Below are 24,768 nucleotides of genomic sequence, written 5' to 3'. Positions count from 1 at the left end.
GAACCTTGGCAAGTTCTTTTCATTACCTGGTGATTGTCTGGGACCCTGGCATTTCCCCCAGCCTCTCACCCTCTACCCAGCAGGGAGTGAACAGCACAGGGAGAAAGGGGAAGGGATTGCTCTTGGAACCAGATACAAGGATGGACAGACCCTCCTCCTACACATGTCCTTCTTGCCCTCAAGCAGATGCACATCTGGGGAAATCCTAGCTGGAGGCAGGGAGGACAGCCTGAGACTGTCTGAACGGACACAGATCAAACACCCAGATGTCCCTCCCTACTGTTCTGTCATGACAGCCATCCTTCCAATCCTGCCTGTCTCCTTTGCCTCTAGCAATTCTGGCTCTGTTGTCTTGGCTGGACCACTCATCCACTACCCAGCATAGTGCCTGGAACACAGGAGGTGCTTAATTAGTGCCCTTGGTCCATGCCTCCTGGAGATGTGTTAGGGCAGCGTCAGTGTGATTTGTAGATTTTCCTCAGGTGGAGTTTTGTCCTGAGATCTAGAGAAATTCTGTCTGTTCCAAGTTCAATTCTCTGTCATCCTATAGTTAGTATAGACTCTGCCCCTTTAGGGACCTGCTGCTACTCTTCTCTCCCCTCCCTCCGCCCCCAGCTTCTCTCAGGGAGAAAGGAACCTAATTTAGCATTTAGAGGCATCTCAACACTATCAAGTAGAGGCAGTGGTGCCCCTTTTTCTTGAGACCCATGGTTTGTGGGCCCATCACTTGTGCATTCAGCCCTGGGTCTCTAAGTAGGTCCCACCTTCTCCATCTCTGAGAAGTCTTTTCTCTGAAGACTAACATTCTGGGAAGAAGGAAGCATCTTTCTTTGGTCACTGTTTCAGGGTCTTGAAAGCGCTACATTAAGACTGTCCAGAGCAGAAAGCTCTGTAGGCAGGGACGCTGTCTTTGCTTCCTGAAGCACAAGGCTCAATGCACATTCATTCAGAATATGCTTGAACACTGAGTGACTCTCAGGAAATCCCTCATGGTAAAGCTTAACACAATTCATTTTTAGTTTTATTCCTGCCATGATTGGAAAAGTGGTTGAGGCATGGATGGATGGTGGTGGTAGAGGAAACTGTAGGAGATTCTGGGAGAGACAGGTGAAGGAGGGGAGGTGCTTCTGTCCTTGTTTACGGACTGCTGAGTGGGCTCTTTAGCTGGATCTAGGACTGGCCTCCAAATCACCACAGGCTGGGCTCTACCTGGCTCCCCATGCTCTCCTTCTGCCAGCTAGACCTCCTCCACACCCAGGACCCTGGAGAGCTTGTTTACTTCTAAATTCACATCTTGCTGCCAACAAAGTCTCCAGCAAAGTCCCATTGAAGCCCCCAGTCCACCTCCTGACCTGTGCAGGGCCTGACAGCACACCTCAGATTTCCTCCTGGATTCTAACTTATCCACCTCCTTCCTACTTTCACATCCTCCCCATGCCTCTTCCTCCCTTTGGCCCCAAATCCCTGAGGCCCAGCCTTATTAGCGCTCACACTACTGAGCCCCGCCTCCCCAAAACCCCACCTCCCCAGGACTCTGCCTCCCAGTCCTTCAATTTCCTGAGAGCCCCACTAAACTCCACTGGAAGTCCTGACTCTGCTTGGCCAAGCGCATTACCTGTCTCTGGATTTGTCTGCACTTTCTTCTCAGGTCTCTCTCCTCTGAGGCAAAAAAAAAAAAAAAAAAGATCATGGGTAAGTGATTTCTCCTGTTTGTAGAGTTGGCAGAAAAATAGAGCCAGAGAGGAAGAAGGCTGGGCTTGGTATGCCACTAGCTATAGAAGCTGTGTAGGGTTTGAGCAGAGGGTATTTCTTTTCTTTCTTTCTTTTTTTTTTTTTTTTAAGATTTTATTTATTTATTTGACAGAGAGAGAGAGAGAGAGAGAGACAGCCAGCGAAAGAGGGAACACAAGCAAGGGGAGTGGGAGAGGAAGAAGCAGGCTCCCAGTGGAGGAGCCTGATATGGGGCTTGATCCCATAACACCAGGATCACGCCCTGATCCGAAGGCAGACGCTTAACGACTGAGCCACCCAGGCACCCCGAGCAGAGGGTATTTCTTGGCACCAGAGCTAGACTTTGGGTTGGGGGCTGTGGACCAGTACCTTGGAAGTTTGGGAAAGGCAGGTCGTTTTGTTGGGGTCAGAGCGATATGGAGGCCTACACTCTGTTCTCTTCCAGACTAGAAAGGTTCTCAGCTCTGATGAGCAACATGTGAGTTAGGAGGGTTAATCCTTCGTGCTTCTCCTCCTCTTAGCCTTGCCCTCTTTCATGGCCTTTCCTTTCTGCCCTGGTGCAGAGCTTGCTTTCTTCATCTTTGTCTCTCCCACAGGGCTAAGCACACAGTATGCTTACACATGTTACTGTAACGAATGAGGATTCTTCCACCTGCCTTTGCTGTCTCCTTCATGTTTGGCTTGTTTCTCACTGGAGATTCTGAAAGTCTCTGTGTCGTATCTTCTTAGGAAGGACATTGGTGTGCACTTTGCAGAATAGCAGGTCCAGTTTGATAAGATGGTCCTCGATCACCAGAGAGGATTTGAGGGGCTGCTTCCTCCAGGCTCAAGGAGCTAAATATCTATTTTTACAACTGCTGAATGTATCTCCCTGCCTTTCTTATCTAATTGAAAAAAGTTGTCGTGGGGATTGGTTATAGACCAGGTCAAGCTGTAGGAGGAAAGATTACCAAGGTCCCCTGGGGTGTGCAGGCCTAGTGGTCTTTAAAATACTGAGTCACCAAGAGGCAGTTTGCTGTTATCACAAAACATACTTGCAACTCTTTAATTTTGAAGGCCTTTGGAGTCTTAAACTGTTCTCCACCCACCACCCTCCCTACCACCATGTACATTTTTTTTCTTTAGATTTTATTTATTTATGTGACAGAGAGACAGCCAGCGAGAGAGGGAACACAGCAGGGGGAGCGGGAGAGGAAGAAGCAGGCTCATAGTGGAGGAGCCCGATGTGGGACTCGATCCCGGTACGCCGGGATCACGCCCTGAGCCGAAGGCAGACGCCTTAACGACTGCGCTACCCAGGCGCCCCCACCATGTACATTATTGACAGCACCCCAACACCAGCGGCCGAGACAACACTTATCCATGCATGACACCTGTTTTTTTGATTATATGTGCAAATGTTGATTTCTAGGTTGCGTCCCCTGCCCTCTAGCAGTCCTTGGGCTACTTCTCTTCATTATCTATTGATACGTGTTATGTGCTTCTAGGAGGCAGTTTTATTTTAACCTTAGTTAAGGCAAAATCATGTGGAAAGGCCCATTTCTTCATCAAGGACATTTCAAACTGATAAATATGATTTCTGGATTATATTCTTTTGATATATACTTGTCCTTTTCTTTGATTATCACAGATATCACAAAGTAGAGTGGTGTTTAGAAAGAAATAAGGAAGAGGTATACAGAGTGTCCCTTAGTGATGGAGGCTCTTTGTTGTAGATTATTTTGACTGAGCTGGGCTGAGGATGGCGGGTCTTGGTGGAAAAGTCATATGGATCTATATTTGGAGAAGATCTCAGGACTTTGAGGCATGATACAACTTTCACATGACTCGGATGATCTGGTGTCTTTCCTGCAATAAAACAAATCAATTCACTTTCCAAGGGAGCAGGTGGCTGTGTGGAATAGTTACCTAGGGCTATGAAAGGAATCAAGCAGAGTCTGGTGAGAGAGGACAGAGAGACAGAGACAGCCCAGTCCTTACATGGGAGGACAGAAGGACACATTTAAGATATGAAGGAAGATAACTAGAGAGATAGTTGGCCTTTCCTAAACCACACTGTGTAGTGTATCAGTGAGGGTGTATATTGAGCACAGGCGTGTGGAAGAAGGAGCCGTGGGCTCCAACCACTCAAAACTGCTAGTGTAAATGTGCAGACAGAGTGTAGTGATGGATGGGACCACTGGAAGGATTTCTAGATTCTGTGCTTACAAGGAAAGGGAGGATTTGGGGTAAAAAACAAAGGTGTTTAGTAAGGCTTATTGGAAAAAATGACTGTGTGGCAGTGCGCCCCTATGTTATAGTTGTAGTTTGGAAAATGAAGTAGACAGGCAGATGGATTTCGTTCTACTGCTTTCTCCTGAGGACTTTTATTAGGTGTTCTGTGTTGACAGAATTCGGGATTGAGAAAATGGAGCAGAGACTCATAGGAAGAAGTAGAGAAGAAAGTGATTTTCAGTATTGACATCAGTGTATCCCATCACTGTCTAATCCCATAATTGCACCCCCTACCTGGGCTTTTCCAGCTCTCTTTCTGATTCCTGTTTGGACAATCTCTTTCTGATTCTTCCTGATAGCCCATTAGTTTCTGAAGACTTCTAGAAGCAGAAGCTCAGGCTTTTCTCATTTATCAAGTGATCATCTTGTTTTGATTTGATAGAAGTGTGAAGAATTTCCAACACTGGATTCTGACTGAATCTTAACCTGTCAATGTGTCAAATCATGAATGATGAACGTTGCATTTCACTCTGTCTTCTCTGCAGTTATCCCAGAGGGACTAAGAAAAGGCACCTGTTTACAACCATCCCAGAACGATACTGGATAATATGGAGTCTATACAGCCCCCAGAGGAGCTCTGGTTATCTGATTATTTACCCAAATAATGGTACAATGATACTAATATAGTGTTGCTGCTAGCATGGACTCCATAGGTATTGTGGGAAGGAAGGAAAATGTTTTAGTCTACATCTACATAGATTTTGGACTACATTTGGGTGGATGGATTTGGTCTACACACAGTTGGTGTGGAGCATGTTAGCCTGCATCAGAATGGGTTTTCATTGACTTGAAATTCAGCCTCTGCCAGACTGGGATGGGATTTGAGACGTGTAGTGCTGGAGCTGGTAGGGTAGGTAGGTGAGTTGGAAGATGTGTCTGTGTTTCCTCTTGGTCTAATGAGCAGACAGTTTGGGTCCTGCCATGCCTTCAAGTTCAAGTCTTGATTGCACCTAGGAATATTTACTTGCAGAATTACTCTTCTAGCCTCACTGTGTGAACATGACGCAGGTTCTACCCTAAGGAGTTTTTATTTTCAAAAGGGAGAAAAAAGCTTCTTTCATGTAACATGCAAAAAGAATATAATACAAAGTATGATCAGAGGTGGGGGGATGTCCAATAAATTTTTGGTGAGATTGTGTTCCCATGACTTCTGGGAGGTAAGTTTGAATGTTTCTTTTCTTTTCTCTCTCTCTCTCTCTTTTTTTTTTGGTCATGTTTATACTTTTTTAAAAATTTTTTATTATGTTTTGTTAGTCACCATACAGTACATCATTAGTTTTTGATGTAGTAGTGTTCCATGATTCATTGTTTGCATATAACACCCAGTGTGCTCCATGCAATATGTGCCCTCCTTAATACCCATCACTGGGCTAGCCCAACCCCCCACCCCCTCCCCTCTGATTCCCTCAGTTTGTTTCCCAAAGTCCATAGTCTCTCATGGTTCATTCCCCCTTTTCTTTACCCCCCCTTCATTCTTCCCTTCCTTCTCCTACCAATGTCCCTGCTATTCCTTATGTTCTACCAATGAGTGAAACCATATGATAATTATCTTTCTCTGCTTGACTTATTTCACCTAGAATGATCTCCTCCAGTCTCATCCATGTTGCTGCAAATGTTGGGTAATTGTTCTTTCTGATGGCTGAGTAACATTCCATTGTATATATGGACCACATTTTTTTTAAAAGATTTTATTTACTTATTTGAAAGGGGAGAGACAGCCAGTGAGAGAGGGAACACAAGCAGGGGGAGTGGGAGAGGAAGAAGCAGGCTCCCAGCAGAGCAGGGAGCCCGATGCAGGGCTCAATCCCAGGACCCTGGGATCACACCCTGAGCTGAATGCAGATGCTTAATGACTGAGCCACCCAGGCACCCCAGACCACATCTTCTTTATCCATTCGTCTGTTGAGAGTCATCTCAACTCCTTCCACAGTTTCACTATTGTGGACAATGCTGCTATGAACATTGGGGTGCATATGACCCTTCTCTTCACTACATCTGTATCTTTAGGGTAAATACCCAGTAGTGCAATTGCTGGGTCATAGGGTAGCTCTATTTTTAACTTTTTGAGTGATCTCCACACTGTTTTCCAAAGTGGCTGTACCAACTTGCATTCTCATCAACAGTGTAAGAGGGTTCCCCTTTCTCCACATCCTGTCCAATATTTGTTCTTTCTTGCCTTGTGAATTTTTGCCATTTTAACTGGCATAAGATGGTATCTCAATGTGGTTTTGATTTGAATTTCCCTGCTGGCTAATGATTTTGAACATTTTTTCATGTTTGTTAGCCATTTGTATGTCTTCATTGGAAAAGTGTCTGTTCATATCTTCTGCCCATTTTTTTTGATTTGATTATTTGTTTCTCATGTATTGAGTTTGAGAAGTTCTTTATAGATCTTGGATACCAGCCTTTGGTCTGTAGTTTCATTTGCAATATCTTCTCCCATTCTGTGGGTTTCCTCTGTTTTGTTGACTGTTTCCTTTGCTGTGCAGAACCTTTTTATCTTGATGAAGCCCCAAAAGTTCATTTTTTCTTTTGTTTCCCTTGCCTTTGGAGACGTGTGATGAAAGAAGTTACTGTGACTGATGTCGAAGAGGTGGAGTTTGTTTTGTGTTTTTGGTGAGGGGCATGGAGGGAAGGCCTAAAAGAAGTTCTATTTATTGGATCATGGACAAGCTGAAGATGTGGCTTGAATTTATGTATTCCTGGGAAACAGTTATACATAATGCCATTATGGGGTAATTCCCACCTTTTCCATGCAGCCTTCTCACGCTGACCCACAGTGCACAGAAGATTCTCACTAGTCTTGCCAACACTGGAAAATGTGGTCCTTACTATTCTTACCTTTCAACAACTAGAAAGTCATCTGGGATCTTGACATGCCGTGGCCCTGACTGTTCATTTCTTACTTAGGAATACCCTCCCTATTTCATGGTTCATGTATTTTTTATTTGTTTTGGCGTGTGGGGAGGTGTTCATGAAATGCACTAAATTGTAAGTTCCCAGAGAGGGGAATTCTCTATATGCCACCATTGTCTTGCAGTGTGTATAAATGAGTGTGTGATGATTTGTGGGTAATTCTGGTGGTATTGATAAAGTAGGGGGAAGAAAAATGTTGCTTTTGCTTGAGTTCTTTTGCACAAAGAAACACTGTGGTTCCTGAATTTTCTATTTTGGTATTTGCCTTTGTATTCTTTTATACTTAGTTGAAATTGATCTTTAATAGATTGAATCCAGGTTTTCTCACTTAGAAACTTCATGTGGTTCTGCTTGAGAGACCATCCAATTTCTATGTTTATACCCAACCCAAAGTACACTGAACCCATTTCTACAGTTATTTACCAGTAGTATACGAAAAAGTGGTAGCAAATACAGAAATAATCTTTTCTCTGGGAGCTTACACTGTAAAGGCATTTCATGGATACTTCCTTATCCTCCTGAAACAAGTAAAGTCCTGTTCTACACACCATTCGATCCTTTGACTATTGTACCACACTCTTCCCTTCTGCGGGCTAGCCTTATATATAGTTATTGCAGTGGAGAATCATGTCATGTTGCCTGATTTCAAACATTAGGTGACTTACTTTCCATGTAAAGAAAAGCAGTGGAAGGAATAAAACTCTGTATTGTCTGTCTGTTTTTTGTCAGACATCAAGGGGATGACACTGGAGCAAATCATAAATGTCACAGATAATGCACTTTGTCTGAGCTGACTTGAGTTACTTCCCTTGTACTTTCACTTTGCTGTGGGGAAAGAGACTTGGTCCTCAGTTCTTGTGTCGGATCTCTGACATGGACAAACCTCAATGTGGAGCTTGGGGTACCTTCTTGGCTGTGGCTAGTTAACTCTTTGTACCTCAGTCATCAGCTGGGAAAGGACAGGCAAGCTGAAAAAATCATCAGGCAGAAGCTCTGCTCCTGGGCTCCACCTTACCACCTATTCTCCTACCCTCTTCCCTAACTGGGATTTCTTCCAGTGCAGAGTTCTAGGCATTGAGTTCTGGTGCTGGATATTAATGAGGGGAGAGTAGGGGGTGAGTGGAGAGATATGATATCTATCTGTTGGTGTGACCAAGCTGTTTCTGGAAGTAGAGCCATGTTGAGCAGGGTTTAGAAAGAGTGTTTTTATGCAGAGAGGGACAGTCTGTGTGAGGGCTGATGTTAATGTCAGCAAGATGTGCACGTGTGGGGAAAGATTTGTCCTGTTCATGTAGGAGCCAGAGAAAAGCTTAGTAGTAGGAAAGTGGTAAAAACAATGAAAAAAAAGACTTATAAATACAATCTTAGAAGTTTGGATTTAATAGAGAGCTGGAAACTGTAGATCTGGTTGGGTGTGTCTCTGTGTGTGCATGTGTGTGTATGTGTGTGTGTTTGTGTGTGTGTGTGTATGTGTGTGTGAGAGAGAGAGTCTTTTAAAGACGTGTGGGAAGTGTCATTTTTGAGAGAGTACTCAAACGTTAGTTATGTGGGGCAATGTACTAGTCAGGAAGAATATGATTTAGGGCAGCACTCTCTCATGACTGCTGGGTGAATCTGAGTGAGAGGTGAGAGTATCGGGTTACAGTTACCAATTTTATTGACCAGGAGGATGGACCAAGGAGTATGGCAGGAGGCTGGCCCTGGATATACAGTATTTGCAAACCATAGGAACCTACTAGATAGAGGAAGTATGGACAAGGTGCTAAGTCTCTATGTGACTTCATGTCTGCTGAATTGAATTGAGGGCTAAGTTGATGATCTCCAAATATCTAAAACCAGTGATTTCAGTTGGAATTCCTTAGATTTATTCAAAACTTTTATGTAATTACCCCAGATAAAATTCTTAGCGTCTGTTTTGTCAATCCCCTTGTTTTGGGCATAGTTAGGGTTTTCTTTGTTTTGAAACTAAAATACAAAGGCAATCATTTGTCTACTCTATAGATCTTCCTATACTAATAACATGTTCACAATGCCCATTATTCCTTATGTCAAGTCCCTATTTGTTAATAACTTAAAAATATAGTGAGGTAATTGGAAAAATAAGCAAAGAGGTCAATAATTATGCCTGATATCCATTGGTCTTTGTGATCATTTCTATGAGTGATCAATAAATCTTAGCAATGCTCTAGGTACTGTGTTCTCAGTGCTGGTCACAGACATGGGTCACAATTGGGAACACGAATACCTATTTTTGGTCACAGGGGATGTCTTCTTTTGGACATCTGGAGATCTATTATCATTTATTTCCACTAAACACCAAGCAAAAGGAAATGGGCTAAAGTTGGGGGCAGGAATTACAATTAGTTGTAAAATTGTATCTGGAAACTATTGGAATAGGTACAAGGACGTTTTGGAATCTTTCTTGGCATCCAAAAGGATGGTCTTGAGACATTTTGGCCCCATATTAGGTTTGGATTTTAGCAGGACATGCTTTAGACAGAGCTTTCAGATTTAATGGTCCCAGTACTTCCAGGACTGGCCCATCACTATTTATTTGGGAGGGGAGGAAAGACATAGGCAGAGGGTAACCTTGTCACAAAAAGAACTGGCTCAAATACTCCTTTATTACCCAGGTACTGGAGACTTAACTTTTTGTGGAGGTAGGGTGCTGCAGGAGAACGAATATGGTCTTTGAAGAAAAAAGAGCCAAGTTGAAATTTCTTTTCTTGTACTGGCTATATGAACTTGGGAGAGTTGTCTAACCTCTCAGTCTGTAAAGCAGAATAATAATACTTCTGTCATTGGGTTGTTATGGGGGTTAAATGAAATAACATCTGCCCATTACTTGCATCTCAACAACTTCTGGTTCTTTTCACCCCTCTGTCCATGTATCCCTAAATCTTGCATATATACCTGGTACCCCTTTTTGTCAGATACCATTTTTCTCTGCCTCCAGCCTCTGCACATGTTCCCCAATGCCTCTAGAGTTCAAGCCTTGGACCCTGGTGTATTAGTTTTTGTTAGTCCCACAAAATAACAATAAGAGGATAGTTTTTATAACCATGCTAAACATGAGCCAACGTTTTAGTTTCTTTCCAGGAATTTTTGCTTGTTGACAAATTTGGTTGTAAATCAAAGCCAAGGGAGTTCTATCTTCCCACCCACTCCACTGATCTAATGTTCCTGATTTGGGGCTAGGTCATTCTGGGCAGGATTTGGTTCCGACTAAAAGCGACGGCAAGCTTGTTTATAAAGGACATTTAGGGAAGGAGAAACCATAACTTTTTCTTCTCGGACATTGTTGTTTTCTTCCTACCTTTTCATTTTGACAGATATCAAACCCAGAGAAAGTTGTAAGAATAGGAGCATTAATACTTTTATCTTTCAATGAGATCGAGTAGTTGTTAATATTTTGGCACATTTGCTTGGTTCTTTCCTGTGTGTGTGTGTGTGTGTGTGTGTAGAAATATGGTCCATATTCAAAGTTTACTAATTATTTTTTATAATACTATGTTTCTCCCTGATCGAGGTGCAGTCCAGGGCTCTGCAATACATCTCATTCTCATGTCTCTTTAGTCTCCTTTAATCTTCAACAGTTCCTCAGCCTGTCATTCCTGACATTGACAGTTTTGAGCAGCGCAGGTCAGTTGATTTACAGAAAGTAAACTCTCTGTGGAAAACTGTTTTGTAGACTGATCATTTTTTAATTTCAATTTTGTATTTAAATTCTAGTTAGTTAGCACATATGGTAAAATTGGTTTCAGGTGTAGTATTTAGTGATTCATCACTTACATACAACACCCAGTGCCCATCACAAGTGCCCTCCTTAAAACCCATCATCTGTTTAGCCGATCCACCACCGACCTCCCTCCAACAACCCTCAGTCCCTTTAAGAGAGAGTCTCTTATGGTTTTAAGAGTCTCTTGTGATTTAACTCTGTCTCTGTTATCATCTTATTTTATTTTTCCTTCCCTTCCCCTATGTTCATCTGTTTTGTTTGTTAAATCCCACATATGAGTGAAATCACATGGTATTTATCTTTCTGTGACTGACTTATTTCTCTTAACATAATACACTCTAGTTCCATCCACATCATTGCAAATGACAAGATTTCATTCTTTTTGATGTCTGAGTAATATTCCATTCTGTATATGTGTGTGTATAAACACATACATATATATATATATATACTTTATCCATTCATCAGTTGATGGACATTTGGGCTTTTCCCATAATTTGGCTATTGTTAATAATGCTGCTGTAAACATCAGGGTGCATGTTCCTGTTTGAATCAGTATTTTTGTATCCTTTGGTAAATATCTAGTAGTACAATTGCTGGATTGAAGGGTAGTTCTATTTTTAAGTTTTTGAGGAACCTCCATACTGTTCTCCAGAGTGGCTGCACCACTTTGCATTCCCACCAACAGTATAGGAGGGTTCCGCTTTCTCCAAATCCTCACCAACTCCTGATGTTTTTGGTGGTGTTAATTTTAGCCATTCTGACAGCTGTGAGGTGGTATATCATTGAGGTTTTGATTTGTATTTCCCTGATGATGAATGATGTTGAACATTTTTTCATGTGTCTGTTGGCCATCTGAATGTCTTCTTTGGAAAAATGTCCATTTGTGTTTTCTGCCCATTTCTTGACTGGATTATTTATTTTGGGGATGTTGAGTTTGATCCATTTTCTATAGATTTTGGATACTAACCCTTTATTAGATATGTCCTTTGCAAATACCTTCTCGGATTCCGTAGTTTGTATTCTAGTTTTGTTGATTGTTTCCTTTGCTGTGCAGAAGCTTTTTATCTTGATGAAGTCTCAATAGTTCATTTTTGCTTTATTCCCTTGCCTCTGGAGATGTGTCTGTAAGAAGTTGCTATGCCTGAGGTCAAAGAGGTTACTGCCTGTGTTCTTCTCTAGGATTCTGATGGTTTTCTGTCTCACATTTGGTCTTTCATCCATTTTGACTTGATTTTTGAGTATGGAATAAGAAAGTGGTCCATTTTCATTCTGCATGTTGCAGTCCAGGATTCCCACAACCATTTATTGAAGAGACTGTCTTTTTTCCACTGGGTATTCTTTCTTGCTTTGTTGAAGATTATTTGACCATACAGTTGTGGGTCTATTTCTGGGTTTTCAATTTTCTTCCACTGATCTATGTGTCTATTGTTGTGCCAATACCATACTCTCTTGGTGACTACAGCTTTGTAATGTAGGTGAGGCCCAGAACTGTGATGCCTCTAGCTTTGGTTTTCTTTTTCAAGACTGATTTGGCTATTCGGGGTCTTTTGTGATTCTGTAGGAATTTTAGGGTGTTTTGTTCTAGTTCTGTGAAAAATGCTGGTGGTGTTTTGATAAGGATTGCATTAAATGTGTAGGTTGCTTTGAATGGTATAGACATTTTAACAGTATTTCTTCTTCCAATCCATGATCATGGAATGTTTTTCCATTTCTTTGTGTCCTCTTCAATTTCTTTCATAAGTGTTCTATAATTTTTCTTTCATAAGTGTTTCTAAGTTTTCGGAGTACTGATGTTCAAAATCATAAGATACTTAGGAATAAAATTAGACTGATCCTTTTTGATCATTAGATTCAGGTTACACATTTTGGGCATGAACGTTATATAAGAACATCGTTAGAGACAATTAGTGCCATGTAGTCAGGGAACATATCTTTCTCCTCTCTGTTGTGCACATAGCATCAAGCACTAGGACTGGTATTTAGAAGGTGCTTAATATTTATTGAATGAATGAATGATGTATGACATAAGACTTTCACTGGTACTTAGGTCTATTATTTTTCTACTTGGGGATAGGAGAAAGAGCAGCCTTCCCCTATATTATGGTTCCATTTTTATAATACAGGTTTGAAGATTAAATGTAACCCAGGACCTCTGTAAAGAGCCCACAGAGAAGGGAAACAAGATGGGGACTATGATGTGAGGCAAGTTGTGGTGTCTCTTTACCCTAGGGTGGGTGGTGATCATACCATGTTGACAGTGGATGATGAATAAGGTTGTCCTCAGCTGGAGAGAAACACAGCAAACAGAACCCAGGAATACATGGCCTGTTGCTTTGCTGAGAGAAATTAGTTACTTTGGTTTCCAGATTTTACTAGCATTCCCTCCCCTAACACCAGTTTGAATCCCAAGAATGCCATAGTGAAAATTTATTTCTGTCTCTTCTCCTTAACCAGCAGGGACAGCCCCATGATTCTCTCTTTCTCTACCATCCAGGTCCCACCCCGCCCCCCACAAAAATGTATATTTTCTAACATTTATAGTCAGTGGTTGGACAGCCATTCACTCCAGATTATTTGTTCTTGAGAAATTGCAAAACTTCTTATATTTCTCATTTGGATGTAGCAGCTTTCATCCCTGTCACCTGGGGGAAGTGAAGTTATGAAAGGTATTCGTTGCCTCACAGAAATGTGTTTTCGGGCTTCCCTTTGGGGCCCTCTCTCTCTCCAGCTCAGAGTATCTCAGACATTTCTGACAGTCCTTCCTGAGGCTTCTGGAGCTTGGGACTGGATTCATCTATTTAATTCCACATTGTGAGTGTCTGGTTCTCATGGTTTCTGTCCCCTTCCTGAGAATCTACCTACCCCTGTCTTTGCAATCCTTAATTTCACCAGGTTCCAGAGAAAGCGACCTTTATCTCCATGTCAGCACTTTATTATCCACAATACTGAATAACCTAAAATAGTGAATGATACTAAAATGACTTTTGTTTGATTTTTAAGTGATAGAGTCCTGCCAGGAAATAATCCAGAAAGCGAACAGCTTCAGTGAGAGCAATCTGTCATGTCACTGTCCCAAGGGTGGCTGTATGGCATCTCTTCTTTGGCATCTAAAGAGGGAGGCAGATGGAAGCACATAGTTTGCTCAGCCCTCAGTGTGTTGTCAGAAGCACTGAACATCTCCTGAGAGCTCTGCAAGGTTGCAGAGCCTTGTTTTCAAACTTTGGAGGAGGACTTTCCTTAGACCCCAAGACTTAGTTCAAAGAACATGAAAATTGGTATACAACATGTAAAACCCTCAGTTTTTCTCGGGTTTCCATCACACAGAGTAACAGTCAAAGTCCTCACAGTGACTGTCAGACCCTATGTGAAGGATCCAGCTTCCTGCTCTCTTTACCTCATCCCCTACTGCCCCTCCCTCACTCACAATGTCCTGGTCCCACAGGCCTCCTTGTTATTCCTCAAAACCTGCCAAGTGCCACTTCACACCCATTAAAAAATGGCTGCTATTAAAAAAACAGTGGATAATGAGTATTGGTGAAGATGTGGAGAAAATGGGACACTTGTGCATTGCTGGTGGGAATGTAAAATGGGGCAGTTGCTGTGGAAAAACAGTAAGGTGACTTCTCAAAAAATTACATACACAAATTCCATGTGATCCAGCAATCCCACTTCTGGGTACATATCCCATGGAATTGAAAGCAGGGACTCAAAAAGGTATTTGTATTCCTGTATTCGTAACAGCATTAGTCATAGCAGCAAATAGGTAAAACAACCAGCATGCCCATCAGGGGATAAACAGAAAGCAAAGATGTGGGATATACACACACAATGGAATATTACTCAGCCTTTAAGAGGAAGGATCTGTTGACCTCTGCTACAACATGGATGAACCTTGAATACATTATGCCAGGTGAAATAAGTCTGTCATGAAAGGATACTATTGTATGATTCCACTTACATGAGGTACTTAGATTAGGCAAATTCATAGGGACAGGAAGTAGAATGGTGGTTGCCAGGGGCTGCTGGGATGAAGGAATGGGGAGCTACCGTTTAATGGGTACCCAGTTTCAGCTGAGGAAGAGGAAGAAGTTCTGGAGTTGGATGGTGGTGATGGTTGCAGAACAGTGTGAAGGTGAGTCTGCCTTGGACCACCTGTTTTAAAGTCACAACACACAGTCTGAGCACATCCTAACCTTTGCTTGCTTTCCTTTTCTCTGTAGCACTGATCATAAATACAATATAATATATATTCTTATTACTAATCTGTTTTTTTTTATTTCGTTTTGTTTTGTTTTGTTTTTGCTTCCTAACAGAAATGTAAGCAACTTGAGTGGAGGTATGTTTTTGTTTTTCTTTGGTTTATCCATAGTACTAAATACATGGGCAGCAGTTTACTTGCAGAATTAATAAACGAAGGACCATGATTGGACTCAGACTTCTAGAGAAGGCACAAAGAGAGAGAGAAAATGGGAAAATTACATATTGCATTTGATTTGATAAACAATATTTTACCCTTGTATATGAAACGCAGCCCCAGTTTTCATGGTGGTTTTTGTTCTGTTTACCTTTTCCTACATGTTCTGACCTGTTTCCACTCTGGAAGTGTTGCTTACACACGCACCACACTTACTACTATTTCAGACTCTTGCCCTGAACTCAGCCCTCTACTCTTGCATTCCTGACTGCCCCCTACCAGAGTCCAGGGCTGCTTGAGTTAGGGCTTCAGAAACTCTGGGGAAGTCCAGCTATCCAAAATACTTTGTATTCAATTTTTTTTGGAGCCACAGGTTTGACTGGCTCTGGAGCTTCATTGTCTTGTAATTTTAAGGAGGAAGAGAGAGTTTATATACTTTGGGACTAAGAAGGAGCTGTGCTTGGATAGGGAGGATTAACATAATCTCTGGAGATGTTGCATTTAAAGTCCACTTCTCTGAAAGTGTGAGAAGCTGAAAACAGTGATCTAATATCCTCATTAGCCTTCCTCTCAAGTCTTTATCAAACTTGTAGCCAAGCAACTGGTATCCAAACTATCTTTGAAGCTATTCAGGAGGAGACATAAAGTCAATTTCCTGATTGGCAGGAGTATTAACTCCCTACCATGGAAACCAGTGGAAGTTATTGCCTCAAAATTTTTTTGAAAAGGAGAGCTGCAGAGTGAGGGTAGTACCCTACTTAGAGTCAGCAGAGGGAATACAATGACCTCTATGACTAAGGAGAATGGGTGGGCCTGGCTGGGAAAGCAAGACAGCCTGCAGTTTAGGGAGTTGTTTTTGGACTTAATAGGAGTTCTCACAGGCAATGTGGGATGGAACTTTAGTTTTGCAGTTTGGAAGGAGCTCAGAGACTGACAGAAACACAAGGAGGAAAAGGGAAGGAAGAGGAAGACAGGGCATTATGGAATTCATAGAAGCTGACTTCATGTTCCCTGGTCCTTGTCTGCATTTCTTTAAGCATATCCCCTGAGAAACACCTCTTTTGGGAGAGACTGTTTCCTGATTAAATTGAGATTCACAGATCCAGGACCCTCATTAGGAAATGCTCAGGACGCTCTTGTAATAGAAGATGGTGCATATTCTCATCTGCTTACAGCTCTGTTTGGCCTTTTCTTTCTTTCCAAAAATCAAAACAAAACAAAACAAATCTTTTTCTAGGAATATTAAGATATCATAATCAATACATCTAAATATTCATTTTCTTTGTCCTAACTGCCTCTTTTGCTTGCTTGCTACAATTATGAGCAGATCCTTGTCCTGTGTAGTGAGGGCTGGAGATGGGAGTGTGGAATCCAGAATGAAGAGGCATATAGATCCTGGCCGAGCCCTCCAGAAGCTTTTGGACTGTAAAGCAATTTAAGGAACACACTTGGGACACCAGTTGGCAGATAGGGAAAATTCATTTCAGCTGACAGTCATGACGGGGTGTAAGTACTGGTGGGAAGGGGAGGAAGGTTGGACAATGGGATCAGTCAGAATGGCTTAGGAAAGGCTTCCTGGAGGCAGGGTGGGGAAAGGTTGTAGAATAGGGTTAAGAGAGGCTACAGGGTCAAGATGGACAGAAAGGATTGAGGAGAGCATCCCTGGCAGGACAGGTAACTTACCCAGGCCAAAGGCTCATCCCAGGAAGGGTAAGTCAGGATGTGAGGAGCTGAGTTAGGAGGAAGGTGATGTATCTGAGGGTAGGGGGGAGAATTAGAGCAGGACTCTGACAGCTGGGGCAGAGGGTCTGGAATGAATAGAAACCATAGGAATAACCAAAGTTATTGCACAGAGAAAGTGCATTTCTGCACATGGTGTTTGATGATGACGTTTCTCTGTGTTGTCATGAGCTGGATTTGTAGTGGGCTCTTTCAGTATTCCCTTGAGAAGATGGGTGCGCTAACTCAAAGCACTGGAGAGGTGGGTATGCTTTCTCTTCTGTAAGTTTGTTTTTCATTTGTTTGTTCTGCCTGCTTCTGTTGGAGTCATAAAATACAATTATTGAGTACCTGGATGTTTTGTGCTTTGGGTTGCTTCTCTGGTATTTTCATGCTTTGTCTGTAGGCCCACTTACCCTCAATTTCAGTGTAAGTGGGAAGAGCAGAAGGACCATCCTGCCCAACCTAGTTGAGGGGAACAGAAATTATCAAGCACTACCCCTCTCTGACCCTGCCATTCAGATGGTCCTCCTCTGGGATTCCTGCTCAGTCAGGGTCCATGGATGGACGTCAGAAGAGTGTGTGACTTTTTTTTTTTTGGAGACCAACCTCAGAGGGGTCTGTGATTCAAGGAATGTGAAGAACCACTGTTGCGTCTTTTTTGGGATGGAGATGGCTGTGGACAGTTCCCTAGAGAGAGGAACATGGTACAGGCATCCTTAGTGTCAACTACAGGAGCCTCCAATGACAATTGAAGGAGCTGATGGAGAAAGAGAAATTGGGAAAAGGGAAATGGGGTGAGGGAACTAATATTGGGGTTGCCCCATCTTCCCTTGTTCTGAACTCTCTTTCTAGCAGGTATTTCTTCTTTGTATTCTCCATATCCTGATAATTACAGGATTATGGTTCCCCTTCAATTTAAGTCTACTGTCAGGCTCTGTACCAGGTGCTCTCACAACATTATCTCCTCCAATTCCTGTGTTGACCCTGCAGTGCACAGAGTGGAGTCAGTTCTTCCCTCAGTCATGGCGTGTTTGCATCATTGCTTCCTTTCAGGCCCCCTTTCCATGCATTTTATTTCCCCTTTTCATCCTTATCACTATTCGCCTTTCCTCTCCTCACTGGAGGCACTTACTTTAGTGTATTTAAAAAATGCTCTTCCACATCATGCTCCATATGTGTATTTTGACACATTCACCCATTCAACGACTGCAGTGCCCAATTGTGTGAGCATTCTGAATTCCACTAAAATGTGCTTCAGGCTGGTGCCCCAGTGACACTGCCCCCAGCAGTGTGTGATAGTTTGTATCTTCTTATGGAATTCTCATGTTGATCCAGTGAGGGAGGTCAAGTAAGGTTCCTAGTGGGTGAGGAGACTGAGGCTTAGAGAGATTAAGCAAATTACCCAAATTCATGTAGTCACAAGGAAGGGCCTGGCCTCACATCCAGGATTTCTGACATAATAACGATCATTGTTCTTATCTATATAGTATCCAACACTGCCTATTCCAGATGAGGCATCTGTAGAAATAAATATTATTATTTTTTATTGTTATAATAATAATAATAATAATAATAATAATAATTGTATTGAGCCTTGCATTACTTGACGCCTGGTCTAATATTGTGAGCCTAGGACTCCCCCCACGTGTTAGCACCAGCTCGGATGAGGGTGTCTAATTAGAGTCCTTAACATTTCAAGGTGAATCATATGGAATAAAACTGTTTTCATTGTCCCACAAGGGCTGGGTAACAACCTCAAGTTCTAGTGGATAATTTAGAGCCTGCACATTTATAAAGACGAATTGATTGTCAATGTTTGGTTACTATGGACCAGATTTCAATATTAGATACTAGGTAGATCGTATTAAGTCCATATTGTTTGCTGGGCACTGAACCATGTACCCTATGGGCATCATTTCACTTACTCCTCACAACTAACCTGTGAGGTATTTACTTTTACTCTCATTTGACTGTTGTGGCAACTAAAGCCCTGACAGGTAAACTAATTTGTCCAGAGTCATCAGGTGTTCCTGAACAGTCTACCTGCAGAGCCTTACTCCTAACCACTCAATTTTGTTGCCTTCCTGTGAAGGAAGCTTTTAGAGTCCCTTCTCCATGAACTTGACGACAATTTCTTATCAGTTGAGGTGGTTTGCAGCAGTCATGGGAAGTACAGAGTTAGTGGACAAGAATCTCCAGGGGGAGAAGATCTGCAGTTTGAAAATGTCCCCAGGTGTCTATATTATGTCTGCCTCTGTCCCCCAAAGTGAGAACCTCTGACTTAGGACATCCTACCTGGATTATAGGGTCTAAGCATGATGCCTTCAAAAAAGTAGGGCTTCTCTAACTGGGCATGGGTAGTTGGTTGCCTGGCATTTAAACAAGTGTCCTCAAAGGCAAATAATTCTTTCTCACCCTGTGTCACTCATACCTGCTATGAATGTTGTGGGGTCAAAGTTTTATCACAGTTGGTTTCCCCTTTACACTATCCATGTTGCTCGCCTTCCATAAGGAAGGGAATATCATGTGTATCTTTACCTGAGCCAGGATTATAAAGGTTGCTTGGCTACAGAGTATGTTTCTCAATATCCACTATATAGGAATTCTGGATTATGGCCTCTTTCAGGTTTCTCTTCTCAGTGTGGTCATTTGTTCAACAAATATTTATTGAGCACCTAACTTTCAGTCTGATGGTGGAGATAGTCAGCTGACCTGGAATTTGGATACATTAGAATCAATGGCACATGGGAGAAATGCAGTGCTAGGAGGGTACATAGGATGGGCAGCATAATGGTCAGGGGAGACTTCCTGGGGAAACATCTTCTGAGGTGGGAACTGAAAGGGAAGTGGGGGTTAGCTAAGTGAAGGGGCCAAGAGGGTATTAGAGGCAAGGTAACTGGGTGAGTGTAGAATTTTGCAGCTGGAACAGGAACTGGGCAGGGGTGAGGCTGGAGGAATAAGCACAGGTCAGATTATGAAGGAAGGAAGGTCTATGAAGGAAGGGCAATGTGGAACCACGGAAGGGTTTGAAGCCTGGTCATGGGTCAGGGACACTTCAAATAGTGCAGAAAGATTCCGTAAGTTAAGAATTGACCCTCCTTATCTATCTCATGTGCTTGTTGGTAAATCATAACATTGGAACTGGTGGGTGGCAAATAAGGAATCTAGATGGATTTGTAAACAGAAGGTCTGGCCCATAACCCAAGGGTTCCTTTTGATTATCTATAGAGAAGACTTTTCAATTTTGACTTGATTTTCTGTCTTTAAAAACCTCTGACAGCATTTCCTAAAATTCTCTCAAAACCAAAGGCTGTTCTTTTTAAAAACAGTGTGGAGGTCCCTTAAAAAGTTAAAAATTGAGCTACCTTATGATCCAGCAATTGCACTACTGGGTATTTACCCCAAAGATACAGATGTAGTGAAGAGAAGTGCCATATGCACCCCAATGTTCATAGCAGCAATGTCCACAATAGCTAAATTGTGGAAGGAGCTGAGATGCCCTTCAACAGATGACTGGATTAAGAAGATTTGGTCCATATATACAATGGAATATTACTCAGCCATCAGAAAGAATGAATAGACAACATTTGCAGCAACATGGATGGGACTGGAGGAGCTTATCCTAAGTGAAATAAGTCAAGCAGAGAAAGAATTATCATATGGTTTCACTCATTTATGGAACATAAGAAATAGGAAGATTGGTAGGAGAAGGAAGGGAAGAATGAAGGGGGGTAAACAGAAGGGGGAATGAACCATGAGAGACTATGGACTGAGAAATAAACTGAGGGCTTCAGAGGGACGGGGGGTGGGGGTTGGGATAGGCCGGTGATGGGTATTAAGGAGGGCATGTGTTGCATGGTGCACTGGGTGTTATATGCAAGTAATGAATCATGGAACATTACAGCAAAAACCAGGGATGTACTGTATGGTGACTAACATAACATAATAAAAAAATTATTATTAAAAACAAAAACAAAAACAAAGGCTGAGGAGAGACAGAGTGGGGGCTGCATGACTCTGTTCTCTCTGTTCTCCATTACTCATTTCTGGGCATAGCTGTGAATTGTTCATCCAAAGCCTTGCTCCCCTTGAGGAGGGGCCATTTGAATAGTAGCTGGGGAGGAGGGGGGAGAAGGAAACACATGCAGGGTTCATTCATTAAGAAAACACTCAGCAACAGTTTGAGTTAAAAATAACTCCCTGTGAAAAATTCATGTGGCTTTACAAGTGAGTGTTTTACTACAAGCTCACAGAGCAGGGCAAATTCTCCAGGCCTCTGGCAGCTGACATCACAGATTGTGCAGGGTGTGTATAGAGCACAGTGTGGCCGGTGAGGGGACTGTCTGCAGAAGTGAGCTCACCTTCTCTCCTGGAACCTAGAGAAGAGGAAACAAAGGAATTATTTTGGTTATGAGCTACTGAGCTAGGTGACCTATTTTTCTCCCTATGGATCACACTCATATAATTGAGGACATAAAAATTATAGTGAGTTTTGCCTGGATGTTTTCGGTGAGATGTATTGGATTTCAGAATTCAAAAAACCGCCTTCCTGGCTCCTGTTCCTTCTCAGTCATGGACCCTGGGTTGGCTGCTGCCCCCATCTCTCCAGTGTTTCCTTCCCAGACAGCCTGTCCTCTCCTTCTTGCAGGTGGTTATGAAGGACCAGCCCCCTTCTCCTCCTCCTCTCTGTTCAGAGCGCCCATGTGGGCCTAAGTCTGTAAAGGGAGGGGTGGACTATAGGGAGGGAGTTCTTGGCCATCAGTACAGTTGAATGGATGATGCAGAATGAGGAGAACGGGTAGCAGATTTTGCGGCTAAGAGTTTTAAGATTGAGAGACCAAAATTTGTATTTTAAACTCTGATGATATATAAAACATGGTTCTGTAGTTGCAGCAAGGCCCTCTAGCCCATGAATTAATGTGTCATAACTCATGCTCAATCACCGTGCACACATACTGCCTGTGAATTCTTGCACAATACATTCATTTCCTGTTGTGTCTTACCGCCTAATTAGTACATGTAGCCTCATGATTTATGAACTCAAAGGAGTTATGTCATGTGGTAGGTAAAAACTGAGAATGTTGGGGTGCCTGGGTGGCTCAGTTGGTTGAGAGTCCAACTCCTGATACTGGCTCAGGTTTAGAGCTCATGGTTGTGAGTTGGATCCCATGTTTGGTTCCATGGTGGGCACTGAGCCTACTAAAAAATAAAATTAAAGAAAAGGAGAATGTTGGGACATATTTTGTAGTTTTTCTGGGAGGAAAGCAGGGTTGATTTTCCTATGGTGTCTTTTGGTGTCAGTTTCTGTGATACTTTTGCTGCAACAAGTTACATGCGACTTTTCAGTTTCAGTTGGTTGGTTGAACACCATTGTTCAGTAAATATTTCTTGTTTCCCTAGGCATTATGGAAGGATAACACCCAGAAGAAATAAGAAGCAGCAGCTTTGAAGCCTGAGCAAGGGACCTCGGCAGCCCCCACCTACCGTGGCTTAACTCAATCTCACTGAACCAGATCCAACACTGTTGGCTCCCTGGGCTTGCTACAGCTCCCTGATCCTTAGCATCATCTTCAATTCCAGCTAGAATGCTGCGTCAGGCACTTCGCAGATTTGGTCGAAACTCATACGCAGACATCCGCTGGAGGACGTGTTTGAGTATGAAACTGGCGTAATACTGCGCATTCTGGACTTAGTGGCCCTGGGTGTGGGCCGCACAGTGGGTGTTGGTGTGTATTTCCTGGCTAATGAGGTGGCCAGTAATCAAGCAGGACCAGCCATTGTGATCTGCTTTTTGGTGGCCGGCCTGACTTCATTGTTGGCTGGGCTGTGCTATGCAGAGTTTAGTGTCTGGGTTCCCCATCATGGCTCTGCATATCTCTACAGCTTTGTCACTGTAGGTGAACTCTGGGCTTTCATCACTGGCTGGAATCTCATCCTCTTCTTTGTTGTTGATGCATTTGTTTTGGTCCAGGCCTGGACCTTACCATTTGACATCCTGAGTGGGACCCTGCATGAGAGCATCTCAGAGCAAGTTCCCCAATTCTTTGCAGACAATGTAGGCTACTTTTTTGTCCTCTTTTTTTTTTCTTCATGGAATTTCGATATTGGTGGTGGCATGGCTTCTTCAGAATTTTCAAAGTGGTCACATTGGTGAAGCTTTTGGTTCTCGGTTTTGTCATCATCTCTGGCTTCATTAAGGGGAACCTGCACAACTGGAAGCTCACCGAAGAGGACTACGTACAGGCTGGACTCAATGGCACCTCTAGCTTGGGCCCTCTGGGCTCTGGAGGATTCATGCCTTTTGGCTTCCAGGGGATTCTCCGAGGATCGGCTACCTGTTTCTATACATTTATAGGTTTTAGCATTCTTGTTACCAGAGTCAAAGAATCGCACAATCCCCAGAGTTCCATCCCCAGGGGCATTGTGGTTTCACTGCTCATCTGCTTTTTGGTGTATTTCGGTGTCTCTGCGGCACTTACACTCATGGTGCCTTACTACCTGCTTCGACCCGGGAGCACCTTGCCTGAGATATTTCTCCATATTGGCTGGGCCCCTGCCTACTATGTTTTAGTTATTGTAATATTTTGTAATGTTTTTGTCTATGCCTACAGGAGCTTTACATTCCCCATACGTCAGTTGATATACATGATGGCAGAGGATGGCCTCCTGTTCCCTGTTCTTGCCAGGATCCGTACTGGCACATATGTCCGTATTGTGTCCACTGTGATCTTTGTCACTATTGCAGCAATAATGGTATTCTTCTTTGGACTCACTGATCTTCTGGACCTGAGGTCAGTTGGGACCCTGATATCTTATTCCCTGGTAGCTTTTTGTGTTCTCATCATCAGGTATCAGCCTGAGAGGACGGGAAATGAAGCACAGGTACAGGAGGAGAATGGACCTGAAGCAGAGAAGCTGACTCTACAGGGACTGTTTTTTCCAGGCAGCCCCACCCCCACTCCACTCTCTGGCCAGGTTGTCTATGTTTGCTCCTCACTGCTTGCTCTGCTGCTGACTCTCCTCTGCCTGGTGCTGGCCCACTGGCCAGGTCTGCTTTCTGGAGACCCAGGTCCAATCACAGTGGTCGTGCTGCTCCTGGTGCTCATCACTGGGCTCACTGGGGTCATCTGGAGACAGCCACAGAGCTCCACTCCCCTTCCCTTTAAGGTCCCTGCTCTGCCTCTCCTCCCACTCCTGAGCATCTTCGTGAATGTTTACCTTATGATGCAGATGACAGCTGGCACCTGGCTGAGATTTGGTGTCTGGATGCTGATTGGGTTTGCTATCTACTTCAGCTATGGCATTCAGCAAAGCCTGGTCGCTTAACTGCATTTAAGGGCCCAAACTGTAGACCTTGAGCTAAGCAGTGCCAGTACATATTTGGTCTGATGTCATTAAACCTGAATGCAGTCTGGTCACCTGTACAATAATGGCAGTACTCTTGAGCACATAGAAATTTAGGGCTCCTATGAGATATTGGTGGGGGAACTGTAATAGAGCTCTGTATTTTTGGTACAGTGAAGCAGGTGTGTCTTGGCTCTTTCTCTCTCTCTCTCTCTCTTTTTTTTAAATTATTTTTTTTAATGATTTTTTATTATATTATGTTAGTCACCATACAGTACATCCCCGGTTTCCGAGGTAAGGCTCGATGATTCATTAGTTGTGTATAACACCCAGTGCACCATGCAATACGTGCCCTCCTTACTACCCATCACCGGTCTATCCCATTCCCCCACCCCCCTCCCCACTGAAGTCCTCAGTTTGTTTCTCATAGTCCATAGTCTCTCATGTTTCATTCCCCCTTCTGATTACCCCCCCTTTCTTTATCCCTTTCTTCCCCTACCGATCATCCTAGTTCTTATGTTCCATAGATGAGAGAAACCATATGATAATTGTCTTTCTCTGCTTGACTTATTTCACTTAGCATTATCTCCTCCAGTGCCGTCCATGTTGTAGCAAATGTTGAGAA

General features: G+C 43.0%; 1 protein-coding gene across 1 annotated transcript in view; it reads left to right on the top strand.

The window, feature by feature from the left end:
* LOC103677817 (cationic amino acid transporter 3-like) overlaps positions 1-24,347 on the top strand; it is a 72,013-nt gene extending 47,666 nt beyond the window's left edge. Inside the window, 3 exon segments of the mRNA XM_040642213.1 lie at positions 22,200-22,412; positions 22,415-22,923; positions 22,926-24,347. Of these exon segments, the coding sequence (XP_040498147.1) occupies positions 22,385-22,412; positions 22,415-22,923; positions 22,926-24,188 (1,800 nt within the window). The 5' untranslated portion in view covers positions 22,200-22,384 and the 3' untranslated portion in view covers positions 24,189-24,347.
* The last annotated feature ends 421 nt before the right edge of the window (positions 24,348-24,768 follow it).

This window comes from Ursus maritimus, unplaced genomic scaffold (assembly GCF_017311325.1).
Source record: "Ursus maritimus isolate PB19 unplaced genomic scaffold, ASM1731132v1 scaffold_26, whole genome shotgun sequence".
Lineage (NCBI taxonomy): Eukaryota > Metazoa > Chordata > Mammalia > Carnivora > Ursidae > Ursus > Ursus maritimus.
Note: the sequence above shows the minus strand (reverse complement) of the source record. Positions and strands in the feature narration are given on the sequence as shown.